Source organism: Ambystoma mexicanum, chromosome 11 (assembly GCF_040938575.1).
Source record: "Ambystoma mexicanum isolate Mex_15411 chromosome 11, UKY_AmexF1_1, whole genome shotgun sequence".
NCBI classification, from domain to species: domain Eukaryota; kingdom Metazoa; phylum Chordata; class Amphibia; order Caudata; family Ambystomatidae; genus Ambystoma; species Ambystoma mexicanum.
The window spans coordinates 386,415,344-386,428,306 of record NC_090934.1 but is presented as its reverse complement, the minus strand read 5'-3'; the positions used below and the strand labels follow the sequence as shown (position 1 = coordinate 386,428,306).

Sequence of the window (12,963 nt, the reverse complement as noted above, 5' to 3'; positions counted from 1 at the left end):
ACTTTCATCTGATTAGCGGTTTCGCCCATATAGGATCTCCCCATGTGTATATCTAAAACATATGATTTAACAGTGCACATTCTTTTCACAATTTCAGAATAGTGCATTGTGGTACCTGTGGTTTGATGTTAATTTCGCTCTCATCTGTTTAACTTTCATCTGATTAGCGGTTTCGCCCATATATAGGATCTCCCCATGTGTATATCTGAAGCATATGTTTTAACATTGCAGTATTCAATAATATTTTTCTATGCAACAAATTATAATTGAACAAAATAGAAAACAGGAAAAAAACATTTTTGTAATTAATGAAAACATTTGCAATATTCATAACAAGAGTCCTGTATATTATCATTTTTTTTGGTTTTGTTTCTGCTATTTCTCTGCTACTTCTCCAGCATCACAAAAAGTGAATCATTTCATTGTCTGAATTTAATCCATGTTCCAATGTTTGAAAATGACAGATTAATCTGGCTTCTTCTTGCCTTAAGCAAAGTTCTTGATTTCCTCCTCGTTTGCCCATTTTGACTCTTTTCAGTCCAATAAATCTAATGTCTTTTTTATTTTGCATTTGGTGTTGGTTTTGCCAATGAACAGATAACGGGAGGTTTTTGTCTTGACTTCCTATGGCTGAAATATGTTCTCTAATTCTAGTTCTTAACTCCCGAATGGTGCTCCCAATGTAGAGCAGATTACAGACACATATCACTGCGTAGACCACATGTTTGGATCTACAATTAATTTGTTCCCTAATCTTTGTTTTGACACCTTCTTGGTTCGTAAAAGTAACTGTTTCTTGTAGTGCATAGTGGCACATCGAACAGAAGCCACATTTCCTGAAACCTGACTGTGGTTGTCGTAACCATGTTTGTGATCTTGTTTCTTCTTCCTCCTCTTCGGACATCATAGAAGGACTCAACATGTTTTTCAGAGTTCTGGCTTTCCTATAAATTATTGTTGGATAATCTTGTATGTGTTTCTCGATATGTGGGTCTAGTTTTAATAGATACCAGTTCTTTTTTAGGACTTTTTTAATTTCTTTGTTGTTTGCACAATATGCCGTAATAAAATGAATAGTATCATCTGGTTGTGTACTTTTGCTGCTTTGAGATAATGTTGATTGTCTGGTCATGTTTTTGGCTTTCATTTTTGCAGTTTTAATTGATTTTTGTGAGTATCCTCTGGCCTTAAATCTGTCTGATAACAGTTGACATTCACTCTCAAAATCTGATAATTCTGTGCAATTACGTCGTGCTCTAATGAACTCTCCTTTCGGAATGTTGTAGATAACCGGTTTATGGTGGCAGCTAGTCGCATACAATGTTGAATTGACTTCCGTCTCTTTTCTGAATGTTTTTGTGTGTAATTGTCCTGTGGATACAAAGATGGTTAGATCCAAACAGTTAATTTCCGTTTTGCTGCTTTGCCCAATAAATTCTAGGCCAAATTCATTGTTATTTGCTTGGTTTAGTAAAGACTCCAGTTCTTCCGGTGTACCGTTCCAAATAATTAGTACATCATCGATGTACCTTAGCCATTTGATTATTTTGTTCTTGAACTCAGGTATTTGGTATATGTGTAGGTCTTCAAACATTCCCATTACAATGTTGGCAAGGGCTGGGGCATATTTAACGCCCATTGCGACTCCACGTATTTGTCGAAAAAAACTGATTATTGAAAATGAAAACATTATTCTCTAAAGTTATCATGAGCATTTCTTTAAGCATGCATGCAGAGTTGAAAAATGACGCAGATCTATTTTTGAAAGTATAGTCCATTGCCTCCAGGGCCAATTCGTATTTAATAGATGTATATAGAGCCTTGACGTCCCATGTTGCTAATAAGTATGTATCTTGCCACTGAATTTCTTCTACAATTTTAATGGCATCTGTTGTCTTTCAGATATGCCTGTATTTTAGGTATTTCAGGTCTTATTATATTGTCAATATATTCCGCTATAGGTTCTGTCGCCCAACCTATGCCACTTACAATAGGCCTTCCTTCTGGGATAGTGTCATATTTCTTGTGAACTTTCGGAAGAAAGTATATGGTTGGAATTGTAGGTTTATTTACCCGTAGGTGTGTCTGCTCTTCATCAGTTATTAGTCCTTGCTGGTGCCAGGCATTAATAAGGCTTGTCAAATCTTGTGTTATTTTCGGTATTGGATTTCCTATTCATTTCTCATAACATTCTGGATTTTCCAAGTGGTTCATAGCCATCTTTATGTAATCCACTCTATTCATTATTATAATGTTGCCACCTTTGTCCGCTTCCTTGATAACCAATTGATGATTTGATTGTAATTTTCTTATGGCAAGAATTTCATTTGCTGTAAGATTTTTAGATTAGTCTTGTTTTTAAATATGCCCCAGCCCTTGCCAACATTGTAATGGGAATGTTTGAAGACCTACACATATACCAAATACCCGAGTTCAAGAACAAAATAATCAAATGGCTAAGGTACATCGATGATGTACTAATTATTTGGAACGGTACACCGGAAGAACTGGAGTCTTTACTAAACCAAGCAAATGACAATGAATTTGGCCTAGAATTTATTGGGCAAAGCAGCAAAACGGAAATTAACTGTTTGGATCTAACCATCTTTGTATCCACAGGACAATTACACACAAAAACATTCAGAAAAGAGACGGAAGTCAATTCAACATTGTATGCGACTAGCTGCCACCATAAACCGGTTATCTACAACATTCCGAAAGGAGAGTTCATTAGAGCACGACGTAATTGCACAGAATTATCAGATTTTGAGAGTGAATGTCAACTGTTATCAGACAGATTTAAGGCCAGAGGATACTCACAAAAATCAATTAAAACTGCAAAAATGAAAGCCAAAAACATGACCAGACAATCAACATTATCTCAAAGCAGCAAAAGTACACAACCAGATGATACTATTCATTTTATTACGGCATATTGTGCAAACAACAAAGAAATTAAAAAAGTCCTAAAAAAGAACTGGTATCTATTAAAACTAGACCCACATATCGAGAAACACATACAAGATTATCCAACAATAATTTATAGGAAAGCCAGAACTCTGAAAAACATGTTGAGTCCTTCTATGATGTCCGAAGAGGAGGAAGAAGAAACAAGATCACAAACATGGTTACGACAACCACAGTCAGGTTTCAGGAAATGTGGCTTCTGTTCGATGTGCCACTATGCACTACAAGAAACAGTTACTTTTACGAACCAAGAAGGTGTCAAAACAAAGATTAGGGAACAAATTAATTGTAGATCCAAACATGTGGTCTACGCAGTGATATGTGTCTGTAATCTGCTCTACATTGGGAGCACCATTCGGGAGTTAAGGACTAGAATTAGAGAACATATTTCAGCCATAGGAAGTCAAGACAAAAACCTCCCGTTATCTGTTCATTGGCAAAACCAACACCAAATGCAAAATAAAAAAGACATTAGATTTATTGGACTGAAAAGAGTCAAAATGGGCAAACGAGGAGGAAATCAAGAACTTTGCTTAAGGCAAGAAGAAGCCAGATTAATCTGTCATTTTCAAACATTGGAACATGGATTAAATTCAGACAATGAAATGATTCACTTTTTGTGATGCTGGAGAAGTAGCAGAGAAATAGCAGAAACAAAACCAAAAAAAATGATAATATACAGGACTCTTGTTATGAATATTGCAAATGTTTTCATTAATTACAAAAATGTTTTTTTTCCTGTTTTCTATTTTGTTCAATTATAATTTGTTGCATAGAAAAATATTATTGAATACTGCAATGTTAAAACATATGCTTCAGATATACACATGGGGAGATCCTATATATGGGCGAAACCGCTAATCAGATGAAAGTTAAACAGATGAGAGAGCGAAATTAACATCAAACCACAGGTACCACAATGCACTATTCTGAAATTGTGAAAAGAATGTGCACTGTTAAATCATATGTTTTAGATATACACATGGGGAGATCCTATATGGGCGAAACCGCTAATCAGATGAAAGTTAAACAGATGAGAGAGGCGAAATTTACATCAAACCACAGGTACCACAATGCACCATTCTGAAATTGTGAAAAGAATGCTAATTAAATATAGTGAGAAAATAATGGTCAATGAAGAAAACTAAAGTTACCATAATGCACCATTCCCAACAGGAAACTGTCTTAGGTATACATAATATAAAGAGATTGCGGGGGGGGGGAGGGAAAAAAATACTAATAAACATAGTGAAAAATTAGTTACTCCTTTAACTTTAATTTTTGTAAATTTGGACATAATAATAAGTAACAGATCAGCCGCGCAAGATAAATACGGAAGTTTAAATTCAAATCAATGTTACACTAAACACAAATGCAACAGATCATTTTAAACATCAAAAAGGAAAAAAGGACTTGCGTAGTTACGCGACCCCCAGCTACTAAAACTCAGCCCAAAGTATGGCCGCCGAATTTTGTAAATGAACAAAAGGAAAGAGGGACTAGCAATCTGTAACTCTTTATGAACAAGGATTTGCCAGAACCAAAACGGGACCCCCGATGCTTGAGGCATGAGCAAGAGAATTTTGTAGGTAAGCGCTTTTAAGGGGTGGAAAGACCACCGCTACAAGCATGCTCAATGTAGAATTCAGCACGCTTGATGCCGAGTGGCATAAAAACAAAATATATTTTGGTTGGGATTTCAAACTCACGCGAAAGGGTGTTTTGGTAAACACAAATGGGGAGCAAATCGGTTACCAGTCATTGTAACTGAAAAAGTAATTCCTAGTGACCGCTAGAGTAACAGAATGCATGAGACCAAGGATATGTAATGCGATTGGAGGATTGCAAATATGAATAGCACTTTTTACATAAATGCAATGAGAAAGATGTTACTAGTCATGCTTACTAGAGTTTAAAATGTGTCTAAATATATGCCAGGGAATCCTGCATAAAGAATCAATCCGATAGAAGGTTAAAAGGCTAATGTTAGTATAATAGAACAACCAAATTTGTTCTAGGTGGGATTTAACCCTGGAACTACCGTGATACACTTCAACTAAAAACTAATTCCCGGAAATAAGGAAAGGGAGATTCGCATTACATTCAATAAGGGTAAGAAAACAAATTTACATGCTTTTCTGACAGCCAAAAATTGTTAGGTCCATGCCATCCCATACTTACTTCTTTTTCGGATTGCACAAATTTAATTTTAAAAAACTAACATAGTCACTGTAATGGATTTATTTTTAACCATTTGAGGTAACTAAGAGGTGCTGCACTTTTAGGTGTTCATGCAATTTGAGAATGCTAAAAGGATATACTACACAGCCTAAGTCACTATTCTAACTACTAAATGTGTTACAAAATATGCTAAAATGCTATTTCATATGTTATATTTTGTGTTTTGTTTTATTACATGTTACGCTTGCATTCAGCCCGGATTTGAAAAAGGCGCCAATGAAACGCCGAAACACGTGTCATCCATATGGGCAGAACATATATCAAATAAATTAAGAAAATATACTTGAAGAAACTTGACTACGTACTTTTATTCATTCACATCAGAAATTTGGCGCAAAGAGGTGTAGGCACAAACAAACTACTGCTTACTTTACAAACGGAGCTGAGGGACTCTGTCTCCGTGTTGACCTACATCCTTGCGACACAAGAATAAAATAAGAAAATAAGAAAACCATTGCCAACCTTAATAGTACTAACATACGGGTCGCGAGAGTACACTTTATGAGATCCCCACTCAAGAAGTTCCTCACTCAGTACATTTTAAAATTCAGATCCAAACTCTGCATTTCAAGGACACTTTTAGCTGCATTGACCAATTAGACCCACATTACTAACCTTTACAAACAAATAATGGTGTCATACGAGGGTAATCGTAAGCATGACCATCTGACAGAATGAAGACTTGGGGTCGTTCCTCTGAATTTAAACCACCAGGCAAGTGATCTGCAGTAATGAGCAGGCAACTAATGAGCAATATTGACTTCATGAGACAGGAGCCATCATGACCATCCCACCAGTTAGCAATACTCATGTTAAGGAATTTGCTATACTCGTCAGTTGGCAGTGTGTAATTTAGTAGTTATTGCAGGCGTGGTTTTAGCAACAGTGGCTGTTTCCTGTATTCTCAATGAAGCACATCAAAGAGATTGTCCATAATGGTTTCATGCAGAATCACACCAACAGTGTAGACATCCTATTTCTAGTGTATGCAACTCTTTTCCACCACCAGTTTGCACAGATATTGCCCCACCATCAATGTATATTCCCTTCCTCCATTAACTGCCCCAGAAGCAAATATCCACATTCCAATCATCCAAACCCCAGACAGTCTCACACTCGATCTACCCCCATAGCCCACAGATTTAGCTCCAACCTCCCTCCACCTCATAACCTCAGATGGACATGTCCAACCTCCATCAGCCCCACATGCACATAGCTCTACTCTACCCACTCAATCACCAACACACATGCCCATACTTCACTCCACGCACTTGCAGTTTCCTGCTCTCAATCCTAATCCATTTCCCACCCAGGCATAGCACCATGCTCCACCAACACCAGCCCAGGCACACACCAATAATAGTAAACAAATGCACCTCCAAATCCCCCTTATGATCTTGTAGTCCTACATCTGCGGAGACAGCGCTGCCTTCCATCCATACTCCCCCTTGTACATGACCACCAGCCCACATGGCATAGTGGAAGAGGGAAGGAAGGAGTGGAAATGAAGGCAAGGGGACAAAAGGTCTTGTGAATAATTTGCAATTTTTGGAACCAGAAGATCTGCGTTCTAATGGCAGCTTCCACACTTTACAAAAATTGTGTAATAATAGTTTGGCAGATTACATATTGCTTCATACAGGAATCCTGCACTTTGTAAGCACTGTAATACCTTCTCTGGATAAGGGATTGGTGAAGGGCAGACTCTGGTCGACCGCTGTATCGATCCCACGGCTCACAACAGTTTGTTTCCACCCCCATGCCCCAGAGAGCTTGTTGCACTTGAGCTATTCCCGGTAATCTTGGCCAAATCCCTTGATCTTTATGCCCTTCAGTTTACTAAAAGTGGGATTCATTTAAATAAGGGCAACACTAGTATAAAGTGTTTAGTTAAATCAAAAGGAAAAGGAAAACTTGGAAGTATGTGGATTTGTGACTAATCTGTGGATTTTGGAACCAAAGCATATACGTTCTAATCCTGGCCTGCTTCTCTTGACGAAAATTGTGTGCGACATTTTTGTTGCCTGTCCTGCAGTTACGTTATCTGCCAAATTTGGCAGTGTTTACACATAAATGGGACATCACTATAAAGGAGTACATTAAATCAAAAAGAATGGACATGGGAGGAAAGAGGGACGGTGCAGACTATCTGTCTAGTTGTCGACTTTAGAACCAAACGATTCCGGTGCTAATCTAGGTATCCCCATATAATGAAAACTGTTGGACCATTGGCAACTCACTGAACACCAGTTTGAAGTGAAATATTACACCAAAATTAATGTTGACGGGAGGTATGGTCTAATGGCTATATTACAGACTTTGGATCCAGCCGTTCTGGATCATTATCATGTGTAAAGAACGGGGTCTTGATGTTTTTGCCTTTTTCATTATACAAGATAGCAATTCCCGGAATGCAAACAAAATTCCTGCACGGGAGCCAGGGCTGATTCAAGTGATTTTGTTGTGGCAAATGCTTGCTCGGTGTATGTTTGCAAACTGCATGGACCGCTTTGCAATCCCCTAGTTTAGTTTAACTTTTATTACTGATCTAGTATAAGGCAGTATGCATTTAGCTTTTGTATTTTTAACAGTTGCTGGTGCCAATTAGTAATCGCTGTTTATTAGCTTTATGCATCGTCAGGTTTATAATGTGTTTAAAAAGAATACACTGGCTGTCCCTTCGTGTGATATTGTTGAGGGGACAATTGTTGCGTTAGATCTCTCCTGCACCGCTTGTGAATTTGGTGAAATAATGCCACTGATGCTACTTGCAGAAAACTGTAATGTTTAAGCAAATGCATTTCTCCTGCGGCTTCAGCTTTCTCAAGCATCAAACGCGTGAATGAGTATAAAGAAACTAGACGGCAATATGAAATGCTTTATCGAATAGTAAAGACCACCAAGAAGAGACGATGGAGGAATGTGGAATCAATCATTCCGGAAATCATTTTGCAATTAAAATCTCCACCCAGATGCTGTTTATGAGCATTATAAAAAAATAAATGGATCAGAATAAATGTGTTATGAAGTACCAGTTGTTTAATTATTTTATTTATATTTGTAACGCTACAGCACATAGGCATCGAGGGGCTGTTGCAGAAAATGTCTTAGTTACAGGTGGAGGGAGGGCTTTGCTCATGGTTACAGGGAGTGAGGCCAACCAGGGTGCAGTAGTAAGTACATGGGTGATTGAGTTATAAAAATAATAATAATTAAAAAAAGAATAGAAAAGCAGGTTACAGGCATGAATAACGTAACTCGAGTACAGTGGCATGGTGTTGAAGTTACAGGAAGACTGTTAACAGTGTTTGTTACACAGAGAATGCTTGGCTCATGGTTATAAGGAGCGAAGGCAAAGCAGGGTGCAGAATACAAGTACAGGTACAGTGTTTACGCGCTTAGGTAAGGTAACTTATGTCCAGCAAAGCCGGAATGGGCAGTTTATACAAATAGTAGTGTTTTAACAGCTTTCCTGAAGGCTGTGTGTGAGTCAATGCGTCTTAAATGCGGGGGGAAGTGACTTTGGGAATGGAGCATCTGAATCCTAATCTGCGTTTACCTTCTTTCACATTTCCCAGTGCTTTATTTTGATATTTGCCAAATATTGTGATGTTTCCTATGTCAAAATCTAAGGTTTTAAACGCTTCATGTGGGGCTAGCTCAATCACTAAAACTGTTGCTAGCCAAGCTGTCTGTCATTTATTTGATTACGTTCATGTGAAGTATGCTTTTCCTCACACTAGGCTTCTGCTCGTTGAAACCCGGCTAAACCAAGGATAGACCTGCAAAACCTATTTTACACAATGTGCGAGATGTCCCATTAATCTGGTTCCCTGGTTGGAGCATATTTTGCCCACCTGCCTGTAAGATATGTGGGTGGCTGCAATGAAAGTGATGGGGGGCCCTTTGAAAGTACTGACCTGCTGCAGTATAGAGGATGTGGCATAGTCAACTGGGATTCTGTTTTATCAAGGGCTGTCCCTGCAGTGATGGATGCCATGTGTCTGGAGCGACGTGCCTGCATTGACCAGGAATTATTTGCCGGGATGTCTGTGCCTGCAGTGATGAGGTTATTTTTCATGGATACATGTGTCTGTAATATGTATACATGCAAGTTTCGGTGATGACCGCCCTGGTCTGCTTGTAAGGGACGTGCTGTGGTGACTGGGGTCCTTTGGCTCAAGGCATGTGTCTGTAGCGATAATGCAGCGGTTTGCAATATTTGGCTCTCCAGATATTCTTGACTACACCTCCCATCAGCCCTAGCCAGCAATATCAATGGGAGGAATCATGGGAGTCAGTCTAAAACATCTGGCGAGCCACAGGTTGCAGACCCCTGGATAGTGGATGCTGTGGGCCCGAAGTGATGCGCCTACATTGTCTGAGGCTTTTTTCTGGAAAGTGTGTGCCTGCTGTGTGAAGGGTACTTTGCATTCATGATTGTGTCTGTAATATGTATACATCAAGTTTCAGTGATACAGCAATGGGTCTGAGTTGTAAGGGACATACATGCCCGTGATTACCACCGTCGTTTGGCCCAAGGCATGTGTCTGCAGTGACCAAGACTTTATTTAATGACACCCTGTGCTTGAAGTGACAGTTCGTAATTGACTCCAGGGATGTGCCTACAGTAGTAGGTGTCCTTTGGCTGAATGACTCTTTGTAGTACCAACAATGAATGCCTGCATTACGAAGAGTCCATGTTGTGCTGATCTGTGCTAAAAGGGCTTTTGTACTCACTAGCACTGAAGTTAACTCTGGGCTGTCTCTTACAGTTGCTGCCTACCGCCCTTCTGCTTCCTTACAAACTAGACTTCAGGGAACGACTACGGAAACGAAACGTAAGTTGCTGTTTGTTTGAGTTTATTGTTTGCATTCTGTGTTTTGATTAACGAGAGGTGGGAGTGCAACTCTTTTCTTGAGATTATCACAGAGGAGGATTGAAAAGTAGTCACTAACATGCAAATAATGCAAATGGCAACACTGAAATGATGCAGCGTTTCCCTCTTGGAGGAGTTTAATGTGCTTACAGTGAACAGTGCAATATCTTAGGAATGTATCCCATGCCAGGTAAGTGAAAGGCTGAGCTATCTTTCCTGGGTACTCCAGTTACAAAGTTTCAGAAAGGTGTTTGAGGTTCCTTTGAGTGGACCTAGGCCTGCTAGTTTCTGAAGGTAAGTGGTTATATGCAAGGAGCCTGACACTTCTGATATCGAAGTGGAAAAAGAGAGGAAGCAAAAGGCATAGGAAATAAACCAGGGCAACTAGTGTGTTGCAATCCAGGGGTGGCCAGTCTGCAGCATTGCCCAGAAAGGAAGTATAACTGGTATGAGGTAAGCAAGGGCGTTCAGCTGCAGAGGCTTTCCCTGACAACAATTGGTCTGATGTCTTGCATTTTTATTTTAAATCTGTTTTATTAATCGGAATATATTTTATTTATTTTTTTGCATTTGTATAGCACCTCAACCCTCAGGCATCAGGGCGCTGTTGCGAAACCAGTTACATGTAGGGTGAAACATAGCATTGGAAAAACAGTTTGAGAGTCCAATAGGGCGACTGTTAGGCTAAGAGTCAAGTCTTTAGTGCCTTCCTTAAGGGTCAGTATGATTTGTCTGCCCTTAAGGATGAGGCGAGTGTGTTCCAGTGATGCATGGCAAGTGATGGGAAGCTTGAACCTCCTTCAGCGAGTTTCTTGAAGATAGGGGGCACTAGGCTGTTAGCATGGCAGGATCTTGCGGGTCTGGTGGATTTGATCCGCTTAATGTTTTGCAACTGGTATTCAAGGGCCTCCTTGGCTAGGCATTTATGCGTAATGGAGAGGGGTCTGAAGATGATTCTCCCATTAATGGGATCCAGTGTACCTTTTTTCTTGATGATGAGATATGCTCTCATCTTGGGATGTTCAGAGCTGCTCATGCAGAAATTATTTTGGATTACTTGGAGTTTTTGGATGTTCCGTTGTGATGTCTTGTGATGTCCCTGCGAAGAGCGCGTTACAGTAATCTACGAGGGCTCGGGCTATGGTGAGGCAGTTGGCTGGCATGAGGAATTGTCTTGCTGTGTTGAGGAGTTTGGTGGTATGTGCAGCGGATGATGCAATTGCGTTCACTTGTCTGGATAGGGAGAAGGCTGCATCCAGGTAAACCTCTAAAGTTTTTACTTGGGACAGTAATTTGGATGCCGTCTACCATGAATTCTTTGAATTTAGGATTGAGCTTTTTTAGCATGGCTGGGTGTGATGCTGGAAAGGCATTGGAAGGACAGGGCCTCCCTGTCCTTGTCCTGTAGTCCTTTTTCATAGTGTGTTCTGTCGTGGTTTCTGCCCAGGAGTCCATGTGGGACTCCTGGCAGTGCAGCTCTACCTAGTTTTGGTTTGGTGTACAGACCCATGGGATACCCTTATGGCACCCATGGGTGGGGGTGCAACCCTGTGCCCCTAGTGTGTGTTTTCGGGCACCTGTGTGTGACCCACAGAGCAGGGTATAGGCTGGTGGCAGCACTATGCTGAATGTGACAGGTGCTCTGAGTGTCCTCCATTTTGGGATACCCAGGCCCTGCCATTGGAATCAGTTGATTCCTGATAGGAACCAAGATGGCCATTGTGGCCTCTTGCTTTCTATTGCCTGTTACCTTGTTTTCCCAAAGTCCTGAGAAGCCCTGACTCTGTCCCTTCCCCCTGACTGGCTGTTGGGTGGAAATTCCATATATGGTGTTGTTGTGAAGGCCCAGCTAGACTGACTGGAGCCTTCCCAGTGACTGTATGTTGTGGGTACCTCCTGTGGGTGGGACTTGGGTGAATGGAGTGTGTGACCAATATACACTCCTTGTTGTGGTTGTCTGGTTTCTGGCATGAGAGACAAAGACTGAGACAGCCCTGCCCGAAACTGGCCTGAATGCAGTGTGTAGTGTTGAATGGCTGGGTACTTGTCCCAATCCACATTCCTTGTTGTGAGTGTCTGAAAGGGAGGAGTGTGGCCTGAATGCACTGTGTGCCTGATTGGCTGACTGACTGCATGAATGCCCTTCTGTATGATTGGCTGCTGAGTGTGTGCCAGCAGTGTGGATGAGAGACAGAATAGTATATCTGGGGACCTCTCACCACTGGTAATTGTTCAGAAGCGTTCTGGAGCTGAGTCTCCACTCTAAGAGTAACTGGAACTGCTGATCCTCGACGCCCAGCTGGAAGAAGACTTGCTGCTGCATTTGCTTTGACCGATCCGAAGGCTGCCGAAATCGTCGAAGACTGACCCGAGAGAGGACCTGTTAAGGCGCCCTCTTCCCGTGCTCCGAGGGACCATCGAGCACCGCTCCATCTTCGCCGAAGCGCCCTGGAAGTCAGACCCTCGAAAGGCTGCCGACCCGAGACGGGACCGCCGAGGAGATCGAAGTGAAGCACCCGGACATCGCCGCTGTCGAAGTCCATTGCCGTCGACCAGGGTTCGCAGGTTTGTGTAACCGCTGGAGGCCCGTCGAAGTTGTGTTGCCCAGCCGTGGGGACCACTTGACGCCGTGCCGCCGACGACCGGAGCCGCCCGCTCCTTTGCCTAAGAACATTCAAATCGAAGGACTCCCTCGCCCGCACCGTCGACCGCTTTGTCCTGCTGGAGAAAGTAGGGAACGACCAACGCGCCGAGGAGAAACCTGCCGGTGGGTTTCCCGCCACCCGAAGACCACAAAGACTCGAATGACTCGACGCCCTTGCTGGGCCCCCGTCTCCACAATCTTTGAGGTCCAGAACTATTGTCACCGAGGTGC

At 41.4% G+C, this 12,963-nt stretch overlaps 1 protein-coding gene across 1 annotated transcript in view; it reads left to right on the top strand.

Annotated features, from left to right (window-relative positions):
* The window catches only part of NDUFS3 (NADH:ubiquinone oxidoreductase core subunit S3), a 211,143-nt gene that overhangs the window by 48,479 nt on the left and 149,701 nt on the right, over positions 1 to 12,963 (top strand). The window contains exon 2 of the mRNA XM_069623098.1: positions 9,984 to 10,049. Coding sequence (XP_069479199.1) covers positions 9,984 to 10,049 — 66 coding nt within the window. The remainder of the gene's footprint in view (positions 1 to 9,983; positions 10,050 to 12,963) is intronic.